The sequence below is a fragment of the Corythoichthys intestinalis genome, chromosome 7 (genome assembly GCF_030265065.1).
Source record: "Corythoichthys intestinalis isolate RoL2023-P3 chromosome 7, ASM3026506v1, whole genome shotgun sequence".
In the NCBI taxonomy this organism is placed as follows: domain Eukaryota; kingdom Metazoa; phylum Chordata; class Actinopteri; order Syngnathiformes; family Syngnathidae; genus Corythoichthys; species Corythoichthys intestinalis.
This window is the reverse complement of record NC_080401.1, coordinates 37028109-37047890: the sequence shown is the minus strand read 5'-3', so window position 1 is coordinate 37047890 and position 19782 is coordinate 37028109. Positions and strand designations below refer to the sequence as shown.

The window sequence follows — 19782 nt, the reverse complement described above, 5'->3', positions numbered from 1 at the left end:
GGTCAAGTCATTTCTTTTAAGCACAACAAGTCATTTCTTTGAAGCACGAAAACCAACTCAACTGGTACTAACGGGAAGACTAGTAAAGAATTGAGCGAGAAAACCTCAACATCCAGAAGAAGCCGAACTCCTTTTACTGCATTGTCAGAAAAGTACAACAAAGACAATGCACAGAGCAGACTTAAGGCTAATCCATTGTCATTTACAGCTCTTGTGCTGGATATTTTGTCTTCATTTCCAGATGATCAATGAACCCAGACGATTCTCATTCACACCTCTGCGCAACATCCTCACACTCAACCAGTTGATAGCGTCCCGTTATCGACCATGCCTCACTGCCGTCGCTACTACTCTCTTAGGTGTTCCGTGCTGCGACACAAGGCAGCTTCGTAAAACAATCCCAGCAAGTTTGTCCACATGCCTGAGCTCCGTCACACGCATTAGGAAGACAGGCCATCCCGCCACGCCGCCAAATCGACATCTCTTACCCGTTCGACAGTGGCTGTTCTCCTGACATTTTCATATGTGTGAGAAAACGATGATTAAACAAGACGGTGGGTCTTTCCCCAAGAGAAGCAGCAGCTGGGCAGCTGGCGAGAGAGGGAGCGAGAAGAGGAGGAAGGAGGAGGAGGGGAATGAGAGATGGGAGGAGGAGGAAGCACTCAGTAGCTCCAGCAAGCCTATAATAAGATTGGGATGACTATCACACATCAAACAGTGGAACATGTTATTTGTGATGTCTTCTGTCGAACACAACGTACGCACGCAACTCAATTTGAGGGAACACTCGTGAAATAATAAACGCACTAACATAAGGATCCTGACCAGAGCAGCCGGGAATAATTGACTAATGACTAATCGACGAATATTTTGATAGTCGATTAATCATTTAGAAATAATGTTGGCTGAAAAATTGTCCAAAAACTCTTTGGTTGCCAGTGACGCTGATAGACGTCCAATCCATTTGAACTGTGTAACATCTAGACATCTGCCGATTACTAGTTTCAAGGTATACCGTGGTATGAAAACGTCAAGGTTTCAAAACCACAAAAATTTTCCGTCATTTTAGCTATTTTTATGTCCCAAAAATGCATGGGGAAATCCCTCGCTTGCAGGTGCAAGGCTCAACCCTCCCCCACCGGTTGTTGCTCAGTGTCAGTGAGTCAGCTACAATTGGGCTGGAGGAGGTGAAACTCCTGAACTTTTTTTCCCCCCCCATCAAAGAAAACGAAATCGCTGGTATGGGAATACTTCGGCTAGAGGAAAAAAAGTTATACACTGCCGCAGCTGAAAAGAGGAGGGCCAACCGACATGTAAAACATGATTGCGGAGGGTGGCTGCCAGGGAGGCAATACCTCCAATATGATTTCGCATTCATACAAAATTAAAGGTTAGGAAACACTGAATGTTTCCCACCAGTTAACCCCAGCATGTTCAGTGTGTCTAGCGGTGGCAAAAAGTGGTATTTGTTTCTCTCTGGCAACTGTCTGTGTTGAGAAAGAGAGTGTGTGTATAATGTAAACATGATACAAGTCAATCATTTTTACAATCATTTTTGTTCTGATGGTAATAATGTTGAGGTGTGGCTGTGGGTTTAGGCTCACTGAAAGGACTGTTTTATTTTAATTTTATTTAGAATATACTGTAATTTTTGCACTATAAGGCGCAGCCGACTATAAGCCGCCACCCACCAAATTGACACGAAAACGACATTTTTTCATAGATAAGCCGCACTGGACTAAAAGCCGCAGCTGTCCTCACTGTATTATGGGATATTTACATCGAAAGATATTAACCCCTAACACTTTATTTGACAGCGGCATCACACAACTGTCATAAGACCAAATTAACTACCGTGAAGCTCTGAACCAATGGCTGCAAAGCTTCATTGCTTCAAGAAGCTCCCTTGGGGTAGACAGTCAACCTCTGCTGCCGCCTGCTGTCAACACTGTTATTGTCCAACATGCCTCCTTGTATGCATTGCAGCGCTACAGATGTAACTAACAATCAAAATTCATGTTCTGCGGTAATTCTTTCTTCAGTTACTGTCCCAGTTGTTTCATTAATTTCTAGTTAAGGTATTTGGTAAACACTTTATTTAACAGTAGGGCCATAAGACTGTCATTAGACCATTATAATTATGACATGACAGTAATGACACTGTCATAAGCATTGACAAATGCTAATAACAGATGTCATTTTGGGTTATCTGGCAAATTATCTAATTTTTGAAAGGATGTAAAATATCCGAGCTGGACATAAATGGAGTTAGTGACATAATTTGCTGGATGACACTTAATGACATCTGTCATAAGCATTCAGGAATGCCCATAATAGTGTCATGTCATAATTATGACGGTCTTATGACGCCACTGTCAAATAAAGTGTTACTTATCACCTCACAAAAATCAAAAAAATAAGCCGCACTGGACTATAAACCGCAGGATTCAAAATGAAGTAAAAAAGTAGCAGCTTTTAGTCCGAAAATTGCGCTATATATTTTTTTTTAAACTTAATTTTATACTTATGTTCCAAGTTGCTACTATGTTTTGAAAATTAAAACTCCTGTTCAACGGAAACAAAGTTTTTGATTTTTTTTTTTAAACCCAGACACTCAAAGTAACACATTTTAGAGCTGTAACTGCAATAACGTGAAACCATGATATTTTGGCTCAAGGTTATACCATCAGAATATCATACTGGCAAATGCCTACCATCAATGGTAGCCATTCAGCTAAAAGTCAATAGTAAAGTATTTCTTTTTTTTAATCGAAAAAAAAACAAAAGAAGATAAATATGTTCTATTTATATTTTCCTAATGAAACAAACAAAAAAATGGACCAAAGAAAACTACTTTTAAAAAAAATTATAAATTTTACTTCTAAAAAAATCGTAATTCAAAAACAAAAGGAAATTAAATATTCTGTTTTATTCTAATTTATAATTTTTTATTCAACATTATAATCCTGGCAGGCGGCACGGTGGCTGAGTGGTTAGCACGTCTGCCTCACAGTTCTGAGATCAAGGGTTCAATCCCGGGCTTCGGCCTTCCTGTGTGGAGTTTGCATGTTCTCCCCGTGCCTGCGTGGGTTTCCTCCGGGAACTCCGGTTTCCTCCCACATCCCAAAAACATGCATGGTAGGCTGATTGAACACTCTAAATTGTCCATAGGTGTGAGTGTGTGCATGAATGGTTGTGTGTCTCCTTGTGCCCTGCGATTGGCTGGCAACCAATTCAGGGTGTCCCCTGCCTACTGCCCGAAGTTAGCTGGGATAGGCTCCAGCACCTCCGCGACCCTCGTGAGGAATAAGCGGCATGGAAAATGAATGAATGAATAATCCTGGCAACAGTCCAGCATTGCAATAGACACCCAATCCATTTGAACAATCCGTAAGGATTGCACGTCTATCACCATCACAGGCAGCGAACGAGAGAAAAACTCATGTTTTTCATATTTACTTGGGTTTTCTATTATCTGACTTTCTAATTTTGGGATTATGTATTCTTTTCTAAATTTAAATAAAGGCAAATTTAAAAAATACAGTAAATCACCTTTTTTTATTATCAAATTAAAAAAGATTTTTAACACACACACACAAAAAAAAACTCAGAGTACGCATTAAGGAAAATGCATTATCTCTTTTTAAAATGTATTTGAATTATTTTAATGTATTTTGTAATGTATTTTGAAATGTATTTTCAAAATAAAATATACATAAAAACGACAGAAAGAAAAATATTTGGGGGGATTTTCATTATTGTTAATTTGTTATTATTTTTATTTGTTTTTTTAATTTGCTATGCACTAAAACAAAAGGAAACTAAATTTAAAAATGTATACTGTGTACATGTATATATTACATATATAATAAACATCAAAGGAAAAGTAAAAAACACTTTGTTTTTCAGGATTTTTTTTAATTAGAGGGGTTTAAATATTCAGTAATTTCTGTAGTCCTCAAAGCACATAATAATTATTATAACTAGAGATGTCCCGATCGAATCCCGATCAATCGGGTCCGATCACGTCATTTTCAAAGTATCGGAATCGGCGAAAAAATATCGGCCATGCCTTTTTATAAGATATATATATATTTTTTAATTAAATCGTTTTCTAATTGTATTTAACGTTACAGACATAATATGTTACACTCATCCAGAGTCTTTAGTTTAGGCTTAAGGTAGGGTTATCAAATTTATCCCGATAACGGCGGTAATTAATGTTTTTAAAAATGTATCATATTAAAATATTTAACGCAATTAATGCATGCGCTGCACGACCCACTCACGCATTGTCGCGCTCAATCTGTAATGGCACCGTTTTACCTATATAGAGAGATAAAAGGCAGCGTAAAATGAGTAGAGTGAATTTTGGCAGCCTTTGGGGCCTTTTTTTGATTGGCTAATGCCTTGCAATCCCTCTCCCTACGATTAGAAATATCATGGGAAGCAATGTGGGGAAGCAAGGTAGAATTTGATCTTTTTCTTAACACCTTATGTTATTTCCCAACGCAGAGAAGATATATCAATTGGTAGCACTACGCACAGTCATGGTTCCACTTCCCATCATGCATTTGGGCATGGCTACAGTATCATTTACCGAAAGCTCAACAAATACACTAGATGGCAATATTTAGTCACAATATACAAAGTCACAAGTCTTTCTATCCGTGGATTCCTCTCACAGAAAGAACGTTAATAATGTAAATGCCATCTTGAGGATTTATTGTCATAATAAACAAATACAGTACTTATGTACTGTATGTTGAATGTATATATTCGTCCGAGTTTTATTCATTTTTTTCTTAATGCGTTGCCAAATGATCGGGAAAAATTATCGGGAATGATTGGAATTGAATCGGGAGCAAAAAAAAGCAATCGGATCGGGAAATATCGGGATTGGCAGATACTCAAACTAAAACGATCGGGATCGGATCAGGAGCAAAAAAACATGATCGGAACAACCCTAATTATAACTAATCAAAATGAGTGATCTCTTAAATAAACAATCGCACAAACAACTGGCAGTCAATTATCATAATAGCCGTTTGTGGCAGCCCTAGTCCTAACTGAACTATAAAATCGTTTCAGTTAGCTCTAAAAGGTTGAGGCTAAATTTCCAACTGGGCCAAAACCATAACAATTTGGTTGTGGAGTTATCAGTTCTTTTCAAACAACTTCCAAAGTTTTTTACAGTTACAGTAAGACTTGTTAGCGCTTGTTATACAAAAATTAAACAATAGACACTTTAGAAATCCCAACTTTCTGTTCTTAAAAAAATCATTATAGGGCACGTCCTAATTAGGGTCGCGGGAAAACCCGGGGCCGTCCCGGCTGATGACCTTCTGCTGACATTAGTGTATTGAAGCCATTGTAATTCAGTCACATTGTTATGAAAGTATTGCCATGGCGATGCAGAGGGAAGTCTACTGTCTGGTCTTACCCGTTGGAAGGGTTCGCTTCTTCCTGGACATCTTTGTTGTTGTTGTGTAACGCCAAACTAAAAGAACAAAAGAAGAGGAGAAAATCATCTCCAGGGATGAAATCCATCCAAGCGACCAACAATTGCTCGAGGGATAGGATACGATTGTGGGACTTGTTTAGCAGGTGAACGCCCACATTACTGCTGGGGTTAATGTCTACTGTTCAAATCACAGTAAGGAACAATTAGGTTGCTAAAGGAAAAATCTGGTTTAACATTTCCTCTTTAAGGAAAATTAGGATTTATTTCTATTTCTAAAAACAGAATAATGACAGATTTTTTTACTGCAGGAGTCAAACTTAAGGCCTGAGGGCCATATCCGGCCCACCACATTGTTTTGCGTGGCCCGCGAAAGCAGATTATGTGCATCGACATCATGTTTAAGACATTTTTTAGACATTCTTAAGATCCTTTGAAATTTTCCGGATCTCACTTTTTTTTTTTAAACTCTAAAAATGTCAGTAAATCTCTCAGACAATTTTATGCAATTAAACTACTTTAAATTCAATGTCACTTTATCAGATTAGTCAATTTAAGTACATTAGTGAACTGCAGATTGTCAATCATTAAAAGCTTTTTTGTTATCAGGCTTCGAATTTCAAAACCAGGTAGCAATCTGTTTTTTTGTGTGTTTGAAATAATGCTGCCTTCATATGCTCTGGAAAAGTTCATCCTTACCACTTAATAATTGTTAATTACAAATACGTCCTGTTCATGTGCTGTTGTTGTAGCAAAAAAAAAAAAAAAAAGATAACATGGTCTTTATTTTGGTTTGTTGCGTGGGCCAAATGGTTTTAGAGGTATTTATTCAGCTACTACAATAAGAAGGGAACGCATCAATGTGCAACCAGTACATTTTGTTTGTAACTGAACATGGTTCAAACTCGGGCTGCAGCTATCGATTATTTTAGTAGTCGATTAATCGATGAACTAGTTAGTTCGAATAATTGGGTAATCGGATAAGGAATATAAACAATTAAAATACCTGAGCTGAGCCACAAACAGTATATTAAAAAAAATGAGGATCTAAGTACAACAAAAGAACAATTGGCTAACAAACATAGCAAAAGTCCGCTACTTCAATGCTATAAAATGCAAACTTTTTTTTTTACAATGCTATTAACAAGTGGTTCAAACACATTTTCCCACAAAAAGCGGCTAAATACACCTATAAACTAAATTACGAATGCATAAAAACGAAACATTAGCTCAAACAAAAACGTATCTTATGTTGGTCTTAACAGGGAGCAACTGGATTCAGCCATGTGAAATGAGTTATGTCATATTTACTATTGCCACTAGAGGGCAGTGTATCCACCCAAATCAATAAAACTAAATGCAAACACTTTCAAAACAAACCATTACAATTAAATCACGTCATTTTCAAAGTATCGGAATCGTCAAAAAAACTTCGGACATGCCTTTTTTTTTTTTTTAATTTAAATCGTTTTCTAATTGTATTTAACGTTACAGACAAAATGTCTTACACTCATCCAGAGTAGTTTTGGCTTAAAGTAGGGCTATCAAATTTATTGCGTTAACGGCTGTAATTTTTTTTTTTTTAATTAATCACTTTAAGTAATTAACTCATGTGCTGCACGACCCACTCACGCATTGTCGCGTTCAATCTATAAAGACGGCGTTTTACCTATAGATAGCGCTAAAAGGCAGCGTATAATGAGTAGAGAGAATTTTGACAGTCTTTGGAGCCATTTTTTATGTGGCTTAAGCCTTACAATACCTCTCTTAGCAATTAAAAATAACATGGAAGGCAATGTGGGGAAGAAAGGTAGTAGTTGATCATTTTCTTAACACCCTATGTTCTTTCCCAATGCAGAGAAGATATATCAATTGGTTCCCCTACGCACAGTCATGGTTGCACTTCCCATCATGCATTTGGGCAGAAGTTAAATGGCTGCAGTATCATTTACTGAAAGCTGAACAAATACACTAGATGGCAATATTTAGTCACAATATACAAAGTCACATTTATCCTGTAAGAATTACAAGTCTTTCTATCCATGGATCCCTCTCACAGAAAGAATGTTAATAATGTAGATGCCATCTTGAGGATTTATTGTCATAATAAACAAATACAGTACATATGTACTGCATGTTGAATGTATATATATTCGTCCTAGTTTTATTCATTTTTTTTCTTAATGCATTGCTAAAATGTATATGATCAGGAAAAATTATCGGGAATGATTGGAATTGAATCGGGAGCAAAAAAAAAAAGCAATCGGATCGGGAATTATCGGGATCGGCAGATACTCAAACTAAAATGATCGGATCGGGAGCAAAAAAACATGATCGGAACAACCCTAATTACAATGCCACTTTAATTAAACGAATACTCGAAGCAGCAAAATTTAATTCGAAGCTTTTTTTCTAATCGAATTACTCGAGTAAATCGATTAATCATTGCAGCTCTATTTCAAACACTTGGTTGAAAAATGAAGTTTTATAAATATTTACACTACAACATTATACAGTGCTAAAACGAATACTCGAAAAATTTGAGTAACTTGATCTTAAAAATTGATCGAGGAATTTTCTCCGCCTCGAGGAATCGTTTAATTTTACCAGTTCTAAGCTTGACATTTTGCCCAGACTACTTTTAATGTGGCACAACACGCTGACGTCACGTGCGTAGTGAAAGAAGGGAGTGGCAGCGGATATATTTGATTTCAACCACGCATAATCTAGAGGTAATGACGAAGAAGCCAACGAAAGTGAAGAGAAAGGCACCAAGAAAAAGCAGAAAATTTCGAAAGTGTGGGAGCATTTCAAGCTGGACACTAGGAGTGGGAACCTCTTGTTACCTCACGATACGATACGATTTGCGATACAAAGCTCATTATAACGATGATCCGACGATACGGCGATACAACGATTATCGATACATTGGTCAGGAAATCATTCTAGGATATTCTACAAACAACTAATAAACAGAAAAACTTCTGCTGTGAATTGGAATGAGTTTATCATTAGTAGACGTCCAATCCATTTGAACTGGGAGGGTGGCAGCGAATGAACATTCGTTCATTCGCTGCCATCCCTCTCAAACGGATTGAACGGCTATGGCCTTCAGTGGCAGCCAATGCCAGGCAATGAGGTAAATTTGGGCCATTTGAGGTCATTTACCAGTTGATTTTGAGTTACTTCTTTTTAATTTTGGGGTATTCTATGGGTCACTTACTTTTTATTTTGAGTTACAGAACAGGAAGTGATCTGGGAATCACCTAAATGAATAGGCAGTGACTCAAATTCAACAGGAAGTGACCTGTAAATGAAAAGCAAGTGACCGGTAAATGCCCCAAAAATCGGACAGAATGAACGAATGTCCCCAGTCTAAATGGATTGAAGTCGAGAACCGTCAATGGCAGCCTTAGCGTTAACTGAGACACTATGGTGGAAGATTTTGATAGCAACTTATTGTTGTTGTTTTTTTTTAAACATTAACACCTTTTTAAAACGATATCTCGATTATTGGCAGGAGCATATCGATAAACTTTTGGGATAAAATGTATCACGATATATCACCATTTCGTTATCTTGTCACACCCCTACTGGACACCAAGGCGAACACTGTTTCATGTATTCACTGTAAGACAGTGCTTGCATAACACTCCAGCGCGTCTTCAATGCTGCATTTCCACCGACGGCACCCCGTTTACTCCAAGAGCGGAGGAGCGATGCTCGGGACAAGGTAAAATTAAGTTAACGTAGTGCTAACAAATAAGATTAACGCTACTGTACCTTGCTAATGTAACGTTAGCCCTGCGGGGGGCTAGGTTTCTCTTAATTACGTTGATGCGTAGCTAACGTGTCTTTCATTCAGGCTTTATTTAATCTGTAAAAACACAGTGCTGGAGAGTGAAGAAAATAAAAACATAATAAAGGTAACTGTCAATTTTAGCTCAGTCGTCATTGATGGATAAAACACCAAGTAGCACGAGTGCCTAATGTGTTCCAATATAGCAGGTATCATACATTTATTTTGAACACTGCAAAAACCCAAAATCCTATCGGGACTTAAAATTTAGACTAACTTAAAACTTAACTAGAACTTAAAAATAGCTTGACACAAATTGAGACACTAAGGGGAAAAACACCTAACTTTTAAGTGATGTGTGTTATCAAGCGTAATGACATTTTTAGGTAAGAAATAAGACTTTTCTTTAATAAGATCTTGAGTTTTTTGAGTGAAAGCAGTGAATTTGTTGTTTTATTTTTCGAGTAACATCTGAGATGTAATTGTTGGCTGTTTTCAACAATGTACATCTAAACTGAAGACATTAATAGCCTAAAAATGGTTCAATATTAGGTGAAATGTCTGGTTTTCTCATGTCTTTTTATAATTTCTCTTTACCTTGAAAAAAATGTTTTGTCCGATGACTCGACTAATCGATGGAATTTTCAGTAGAATACTCGATTAACTAAATATTCGATAGCTGCAGGCCTAATATTATATTTGGTGTCAAAAAAACGTGCAAACTGACGATAAATCTTTTTTAAAAACTTAATCGTTTCTTAACACGCACAACTCCATTTGGAAAAGTAAAAGGTCGTCAAATCTCAGAAACTGGTATCATAACAAAATCCCAGTTCTCTAGGAGAAAATATGACTTGAGGGGGCGTTCACGTGCAATTTTCGACTCTACAAGTGGTATTTACCATAATCACGACACCACATGAAGGCAGCATAAAATATTAGGCGATCAGACATTTATCAGAATTGGCACTCATGATCGCCTTTAGAAAGAAATATAATGTGGTCAGTGACAAAAAATGGCTTATTGGATTATTGTGAATTCTCATGAAAAATTCACTCACCTGAAGTCATTGATGACAGGATCCAATGCGGGAGTATTTATGACTGATAGCCTGGTGTAAAAAACAGAACAGAAGAATTACTACGGCATTAAAGAGAACATCCTTAACTCATTGGCTGCTATTAACTCATTGGCTGCAATTGACTCATTGGCTGCTTTTGACTCATTGGCTGCTATTGATGGCAATGATGATTTACTGCCATCCTTTTCAGTTCAAATTTTGGACGTCTGTCACCTTCAATGGCAGCAAATGAGTTAATTGCGGGTATACAGGTTTTTTTTTTCTCTATCTAAATGTCAACAGCCCCTGGGGGCGTCAGATAAGAGGTACCCGCTCGGGGAGTCCGGGCCATCAGGGACAGTTTGTGTCTTCTTGACATTCCTGTGAAGAGGGGAAAGTTCATGTTGAGCTGACAGATCTTGAAATGGCAAGAAGTCGACAGCAGAACAAGCATGACAATGGGCCAAACTGACAGGTTAAAGCAACGTGAAAGGGGTAGGTAAAAAAAAAAAAAAAAAAGACATCGATGTGTTTGTCAGATTCAGGCAAAACCAGTCAACAGGAAGCAGCTGGATCACTATTTTAAGGCAGAATGTTAACTTTAACCACATTGAGCTCTTTTCCAAATAAACTTAAAATAAATAAAATTAATAAAAATAAAATTTTTGTGTTAGATCAGAAATAAGAAAGTGACACTCTTGTTATATTTTTTTAAAGACTATTCAGACCCTCTAGTGATAAGTGACATATGGAAGTTTTTGAAATTATGAAAACTTGTAAAAAGTCAACAAACAAATCTTCAGATGCCAGTTTTTTTGTATCATATACGAAGTACTAGAAACATATACTTCTCCCCATTATTACTGTGACCTACAACTTGTAAAACTCAATTTAAAAACTTTTTTTTCCCAATATGAATGAGGATAAATGATTAAACCCAAATTCCTCTCTTTGGGCATCAGTAAAGCACTAATATTAGTCATTGTATGCAAAGGTTAGGGGATGTGAATGTCAGTAAAGTATTGTTATATCGCCAGTAATAGTATACACATTTTACGGCACCATTTGTTTTCACGCTGTTCAAAAAGAGTTAAAGCAACTCAACAAAGACGGAAATTAGCATTAGCATTAAACTAAGAGATCAAAAGGCTAAGTTGCAGTTGTTGCAAGTGGCATTAAACAATTTAAGCCTAAGACTTGTTGAATATTTAGCAACCCCCCCCCCCCCCAAAAAAACCTCATGTCTCAACATTATGCTATGTCACTATTGTTGCTACAATTAGCTAATAATTAATTTAGTTGACTTTTTAGTACATATAGGAGTCAAACTTTTTTTTCTTCTTTTACTTAAGTACTGTGATAGAGCCAGTACATTCTTGTACTTTTGCCATTCTTTTATATTTATTTTTTATACACACCAATGTTCACTTCCTAACCCTTCTTAGGCAAAGTGACTTTTATTTTTTAAACAACTAACCTCATAAAGACCTAGCATCCATATACAGGGGTTGGACAAAATAATGGACACACCTTTAAAAATCAACAAAAACTAATTTAATATGGTGTAGGTCCGCATTTTGCGGCAATTACAGCTTCAGTTTTCCCAGGTATTGATTGATACAACTTCAGTTCAGTTAGAATACCCTCTAAATCTTTTAGAGACGATGGCAGTGGAAATTAATGTCTTAATTGAAGCTTTAAAACTGACCATAAATGCTCAATAATGTTGAGGTCTGGGGATTGTGCCGGCCACACGAGATGCTCAACTTCATTAGAATGTTCCTCATGCCATTCTTTGACAATTATGTTCAATGATTATGATGCCAAAATGTTAGGTATTTCAATTATTTTGTCCAACCTCTGTACGTGGACATCACATTTTCGGACATACAGTATAAGCCACAATACAGTGGTACCTCTACATACAAATTTAACTCATGCCAGGACCTGGTTTATAAGTCGAAATGGTCGTGTGTCGAGCGGTATTTTCCCATAAGAATACATTATAATTCCATTAAACCTGCTTTAAATCCTTAATAAAAACTGCAAAACAGTATTTTTGTTAGTATAGAAAACCAAATATATTATGAATACAAATCGGAATAATATAGATAAGGTAACGAATTGGGTTCTAATGTGGCGGTTGTGTTTTGCATGCTGTTCCTGAATGCACCGTGTGACTGACTACAAAGAGAGGGAGGTGCGGAACAGTTACGGCGGACAGTAGCCGTGTTGTGTTGTACAAGTTATAATATAAATGACTAAACCCTGACGAAGCTGGTGACTTCCTTGCCAGTTCATTGACACGCACACCACGCTCGTATTTTTCTATCATTTCCATCTTAATTTCAGTAGTAAGCCTCACCTTTTTCCTTTTTTCACTACCTGCACTAACCTTCTTGGTACCCATGTTGATTTCTTTCACAAGAAAATCTGTCATCCTTCTTGCGAGAAAACAATGAAATTGCAAAGCTGTCATACATCGTCGTATTTCGAGATTGTCGTCATATGTCCAGACAAATGACGAGTCAAATTTTACGTCTGATGTGGCCTTCTAAATACAGGTAGCCCCCGGGTTACGACGTACCCAACTTACATGATTTCGACTTTACGATGCCGGAGTCTCCAGTCGTTTTTTTTGTTTTTGTTTTTTAATAATGTTGACTTTTGTTTTGTGATGCATGCTTTTATTTTGGCGCAGGAAGCCTAGAGCAGGCAATACTCCCGCACGCGAGTAAGAGTGCATGTACACACTAAGAAGAACGTATTTGCACACACGAAGAAGAGCGCCTGTACGCACGAAGAAGAGCGCACGCACACACATGAGGAAGAGCCATTTGCTCCCACGAAGTAGGGGAAAAGCTGCAAGCCTACGTGCACATATGTTGCTTGTAAAGCACCTTTTGTACTGTTTATTGTGCATTTTCAATTGTGGTCAAATACTTGGGGCGAGTTGATGTGATTGTTTTTGATGATGGGTGGATGCTAACTGATACCTGCTAATATTTTATGTGGATTCTTATTGCTGTATCAACAGCTAGTTATAAATGCAAATTTGAACTGCTGTTATTGAAGATGAAACTGATTTAATTTTTATTTAAGTTTCTTCTGCAACTGTTGATGTCATGAGCAGCTGAATAAAGTCAGCAAACCACACGGACATCTGACATTGTCATTTCGGTGCTTAGCTTGCTGTCTAGCTAAGACTTAGCTCCAACATAATGGCGAGGGCAGTAATATGAAGTATAATACATGTTTTTGGATAGTTATTTTGGGATTTAGGAGGTATTTTGGGGTACTCAAAGGGTTAATTCCGATTTACGTGGAAATTCGGGTTACGTCACCAGCGTAGGAACCGAACTCGTTCATAACCTAGGGACTACTTGTATTTTGGCCTACATGACCCAAAATGTGATGTCCACATATGTGGATCCCAGGACTCAATTATAATTATATTATACACTACCGTTCAAAGCTTTGGGGTCTAAGCGACCCCAAGCTTTTGAACCGTAGTGTACATAATGAAAAATCCCATATGATACACTACGGTTCAAAAGTTTGGGGTCGTGTAAAAAAAAAAAAAAAAAAAAAGTAATAACGATTTTATTTTTAAATAAAAAATATAAGTGATCCTTCGCTAATTCACACTTCAAACTTCGTGCTCTCAGTTCATTGCTGTTTTTTTTAATTAAAAAAAAATGTTTAAATACAGATGAGCCGTTCCAAGCCGATCGCGTAGTCTCACTCTCCCTCCCTCTCTCTCTCTGCTCTTTGTTGGTCAGGCAGTGCACTGGAGTTGCTTATTAAAGTTAACGATGATTGACAGACGTTTAATTTTTTTAACTTGGAAACCGAAGCTTCAAAGCGCTGCATGTGTCAATCATCGTTTAACTTGTTAAGCAGCAACTCATTGTGTGTAAGTGAGCAACTTGAGTGGATTTGAGTGGACTCACTCAATCAAACATTTAATGAAGACAAGCATTTTTATCATTTATTCTTGTTTAAAAATAATTTGGTGTCACAGTTACATGTTTAAAACTTATAATTATTACATTAGAAGTGCTAAAAAACATTTATCAAAAAACATATATATATACAGTATGTACAGTGCCTTGCAAAAGTATTCGGCCCCCTTGAACCTTGCAACCTTTCGCCACATTTCAGGCTTCAAACATAAAGATATAAAATTTTAATTTTTTGTCAAGAATCAACAACATGAAGTGAAGTGAAACAAAATTTATTGGATAATTTAAACTTTTTTAACAAATAAAAAACTGAAAAGTGGGGCGTGCAATATTATTCGGCCCCCTTGCGTTAATACTTTGTAGCGCCACCTTTTGCTCCAATTACAGCTGCAAGTCGCTTGGGGTATGTTTCTATCAGTTTTGCACATCGAGAGACTGACATTCTTGCCCATTCTTCCTTGCAAAACAGCTCGAGCTCAGTGAGGTTGGATGGAGAGTGTTTGTGAACAGCAGTCTTCAGCTCTTTCCACAGATTCTCGATTGGATTCAGGTCTGAACTTTGACCTGGCCATTCTAACACCTGGATAAGTTTATTTTTTAACCATTCCATTGTAGATTTGGCTTTATGTTTTGGATCATTGTCCTGTTGGAAGATAAATCGCCGTCCCAGTCTCAGGTCTTGTGCAGATACCAACAGGTTTTCTTCCAGAATGTTCCTGTATTTGGCTACATCCATCTTCCCGTCAATTTTAACCATCTTCCCTGTCCCTGCTGAAGAAAAGCAGGCCCAAACCATGATGCTGCCACCACCATGTTTGACAGTGGGGATGGTGTGTTCAGGGTGATGAGCTGTGTTGCTTTTACGCCAAACATATTGTTTTGCATTGTGGCCAAAAAGTTCAATTTTGGTTTCATCTGACCAGAGCACCTTCTTCCACATGTTTGGTGTGTCTCCCAGGTGGCTTGTGGCAAACTTTAAACGAGACTTTTTATGGATATCTTTGAGAAATGGCTTTCTTCTTGCCACTCTTCCTTAAAGGCCAGATTTGTGCAGTGTACGACTGATTGTTGTCCTATGGACAGACTCTCCCACCTCAGCTGTAGATCTCTGCAGTTCATCCAGAGTGATCATGGGCCTCTTGGCTGCATCTCTGATCAGTTTTCTCCTTGTTTGAGAAGAAAGTTTGGAAGGGTGGCCGGGTCTTGGTAGATTTGCAGTGGTCTGATGCTCCTTCCATTTCAATATGATGGCTTGCACAGTGCTCCTTGAGATGTTTAAAGCTTGGGAAATCTTTTTGTATCCAAATCCGGCTTTAAACTTCTCCACAACAGTATCTCGGACCTGCCTGGTGTGTTCCTTGGTTTTCATAATGCTCTCTGCACTTTAAACAGAACCCTGAGACTATCACAGAGCAGGTGCATTTATACTTGACTTGATTACACACAGGTGGATTCTATTTATCATCATCGGTCATTTAGGACAACATTGGATCATTCAGAGATCCTCACTGAACTTCTGGAGTGAGTTTGCTGCACTGAAAGTAAAGGGGCCGAATAATATTGCACGCCCCACTTTTCAGTTTTTTATTTGTTAAAAAAGTTTAAATTCCCCAATAAATGTTGTTCCACTTCACGATTGTGTCCCACTTGTTGTTGATTCTTGACAAAAAAATTAAATTTCATATCTTTATGTTTGAAGCCTGAAATGTGGCGAAAGGTTGCAAGATTCAAGGGGGCCGAATACTTTTGCAAGGCACTGTATATATGGTGGAAAACACAGACAAGGCTGAAAAAGCAGTTTCTGCTCTTGCACCCCTCTTTAAAATAAACTTGTATTATAAGCCAAAAGAACTGTTGTGTTTGATAGAACAAGATGTCGATATGGTGCCATAGCAGATTCATGGCGCATTAAGCCCCCAAACTATTTTTAATTTGTCCGTTTTACCCTGGAGACCCCCGTTTACAGATGTCTCGAAACCGCTTTTGTTTCAACCCAGCCATAAAACGAAGGTAATTAATTATATTATTCAAAATGTCGGTAATTTTTAGCTTAGAATCATTAATTGATGTCTAATATTTCATTTTTTTAAAAAAACAAATTTAAAAAATCATTCACTCGCATATTTAAAACTTTTAAATAAATTACGTCACAATGAAAAATATGGTGACTGTAAAAAAGTCTCGGATATCTACCTCATAACTATCACTTAATTTTTTAAATTTTTTTGTTACTCTCGCATTTTCTCCAATATGTTAGATGATGAATAATCCATCCAAACAAAGAAAAATTGAAGAAAAAAAAAACATTTAAAAGGGTAAATATATGAAAAAGAAAATCACGACCACTCCTTGATGTCTGCGATTTCTGCATCGCGACCCTTGTTATATTACCGTGTTTCACCCATAAAATCCCCAAAAAGTCCATTCACAGCTGTGTCTTGACACTCGGTGAGACAAGCTACACTGAGTTTTTGGATCGAAACAAGGGAAGTACGTGATAATATCTCGTTAAAATTAAGAGTTGGGAATCTTTGGGCACCTAACGATTCGATTACGATTACGATTCAGAGGCTCCGATTCGATTATAAAACGATTATTGATGCACCCCCCTCCTTTTTTTTTTTTTTTTTTTTTTTTTTTTTTTTTTAATGTTTTGTACATTAGTTCCAAAATTGTTCAAAAATCCTCTCAGGCTAAACCTAACTACTATTTCAGTATCAAGTTAACATATAACAGTAAACAAATATACAAAAATAACAGTTAATAAAAAACTCCAGTCCCCATTCTGTATCAGCAGCTTTAAACTAAATTCAATTAATTTAATGTTGTGAATCAACTGTTACAGTTGTTAAAATTGCTCCCGTTATTCCATAATTTCCCTTCTGTCTACTTTTGTCAAAGTTTTAAAACTATTTCATCATTTAAAGATAGATTCAAGACAAGATTCTGCCGATTTAGGAGTATTTTAGATAAAAAGTTAATTAGGTTCGCTAGAACAGAGCCTTCTAGAGAGGTCTACTGCTTTAAGATGGCGGCTGTTTACTTACGCCGGAAGGTCTGTCATTTCGCATCTCTGTTCAATAATACATGTTCTAACACTGACGTCATCTGTCATTTTGCATCTAGTTCTACATAAATATGATATCTACTGTAGCCGTATGTTTGCAGCAACTAGCAACTGGGCGTTGTTTGTAGTGGCTGCGACCGTAGTCAGGTATGATTGTTTTTTTATCTAGCGGCATGAGTTGAACATGATATTTACTCTCGGTCCGTTCCTCATTGCGTCCCAAAGACCGCGCTGACTGTGTTTTACTTCTGCTTTACCTGGTATAATTCAATAATCAGAATTTGGATATTTGTGAATCGTTCTCGAGTCTTCCACGGCCGAATCGCGAATAATCTAAGAATCGGAAATTTTGCACGCCTCTAGTTAAAATCACGGTGTCTTTAATCAATCTCTCACCTCAAGTTAGGGTTTAGGGGTTTAATTCTTTTATTTTTTTAAACGCCCTCCAATTCAAAAATTTTCTTGACCCAGAAAATTGAGATTTTTTAGCTTTTTAATGATGCACATGCATATCAGACAATTTTGAAATTTGGTCAAACTGGGGGTCTCAGAGTGTTTTCCGCCACATATAGTCCTATATACATATATTTTTTTAAATTATACTTTGGGAAAAAAGTGATATTCTTTCCAACGCTAAATCTGAAGAAATAAATGAACACCTTTTTTTTTTTTCCTTGGGGGGGTTGTGCGGGGTGCTACTTTGCGGTTTTTTACTTATCGCGGTGGGTTGTGGTCCCCATTAACCACGAAAAACAAGGGATCACTTTATTTTATTTATTATATGTTACAGTTAAAATGTATACAAACAGAAATACACTGTTGTTATGGCCCCTGATAATAGTCTAAAGCTTGTTTTGTGCCATTGACGGCGGTAAACGTCGAATCCATATTCGATTGGACGTCTAAAGCCGTCAATGGGGTGCCAAAGAGTTAAAGTGATTGCCCAACAAAGGGTTAAGGCTATGTCTAATGTTTTGGCTGCTGAATAGTATCATTCTAATGAGTTCACGATTGATAGATTTACTTCCTGAATACACTTAAATACAAATCCAGTATTAAAAAAATATCACCCTTGTTTTTTTTCTTCCTTTAAACCGACAATACAGCAAATAAAAGACATTCCCCTTTATTATTAATCTATGAGTTGTGTCAAATGTATAAGAGTGTAGTTAAAAAAATGCCTGCCTGACCACATCAGACGGCGCAATGTCGTCCAACAGGCTGTCGACACCGACGACACACGGAAAGAGTTCAATGACAATACACGACCATAACTTAACGTAACATAAATCGTATATACTTTTAATTCCATGACGTACAAGTTTGAAGTATGTGGCCACCATTTGAAAATGTCATTTTGGCGACACTTCACTTCAAGCGCCTTCCCTCCCCGACTCACTTGTTGCTGTCGTTTCCCTTCACGCTCGATCTCCACTTAATAAAACTCATTCCACGGCGGGCTGGGGCAGCTTCTTTCCGGGTGTTGGCACTCGAGCAGCTCCCACGGACGTCGGACTGAGATGGACAAAAGGGTACCGGCTGGCCGGGAGGGGAATTACGGCTGCTTATCGGCTAGTTGCTCCTATCCCACCACTTGGCTTCTCCTCCTCCCGCGTGACGTGGAACAAGGTGCGTTTTCCGCGATGACTGATGAAAAAAAGTCAAACAATCACAACCAAATCAATACAATAAAATAAAAAATAAAAAAAGTTAAGTAAAAATACACATGTGAAACGTCGCAGGAAAAACGTCAAAAGAAATTACATCTACTGTACAAATGGGTAACTCTGACTGGTCTCCAAATTAAGGCTCGCGGGCCAACTGTGGCCCGTTGCCCAGTTTTTATTGGCCCACAGAAAATTATGGAAATGCAGTAGCACCTCTACATACGAATTTAATTCGTTCTAGGACCTTGTTTGTAAGTCGAAATGGTCATATGTCGAGCAGGATTTCCCCATAGAAATGCATTATAATTCCATTCATTCGTTCCACAGCCTAAAAACCTACACTAAATCCTGAATAAAAACTGCTGGTACTATTACAAATAGCAATTACACATAGCAAAACAAATAAATTATTAATAAAAACTGGAATAATAAAATAATGATTCCTGTAATAATTAGGGCTGTCAAAATTATCGCGTTAACGGGCGGTAATTTTTTAAATTAATCACGTTAAAATATTTGACGCAATTAACGCACATGTCCCGCTCAGACAGATTTAAATGTCAGTAGAGTGAAATGCCCACTTGTTGATTGTGTTTTATGGAGTTTTGCCGCCCTCTGCTAGCGCTTAGGTGCAACTGATTTTATAGGCTTCAGCACCCATGAGCATTGTGTAAGTAATTATTGAAATCAACAATGGCGGGCTACTAGTTTATTTTTTGATTGAAAATTTTACAAATTTTATTAAAACGAAAACATTAAGAG

At 37.3% G+C, this 19782-nt stretch overlaps 1 protein-coding gene across 2 annotated transcripts in view; it reads right to left on the bottom strand.

Annotated features, from left to right (window-relative positions):
* ttc39a (tetratricopeptide repeat domain 39A) overlaps positions 1 to 18943 on the bottom strand; it is an 81658-nt gene extending 62715 nt beyond the window's left edge. For both annotated transcript variants that reach the window (XM_057841725.1, XM_057841726.1), the window contains exons 1-4: positions 18753 to 18943; positions 10652 to 10702; positions 10322 to 10372; positions 5444 to 5500 (exon numbers count right to left, since the gene is read on the bottom strand). In XM_057841725.1, the coding sequence (XP_057697708.1) occupies positions 5444 to 5500; positions 10322 to 10372; positions 10652 to 10702; positions 18753 to 18802 (209 nt within the window). In that variant the 5' untranslated portion in view covers positions 18803 to 18943. The remainder of the gene's footprint in view (positions 1 to 5443; positions 5501 to 10321; positions 10373 to 10651; positions 10703 to 18752) is intronic.
* Between the last annotated feature and the right edge of the window lie 839 nt (positions 18944 to 19782).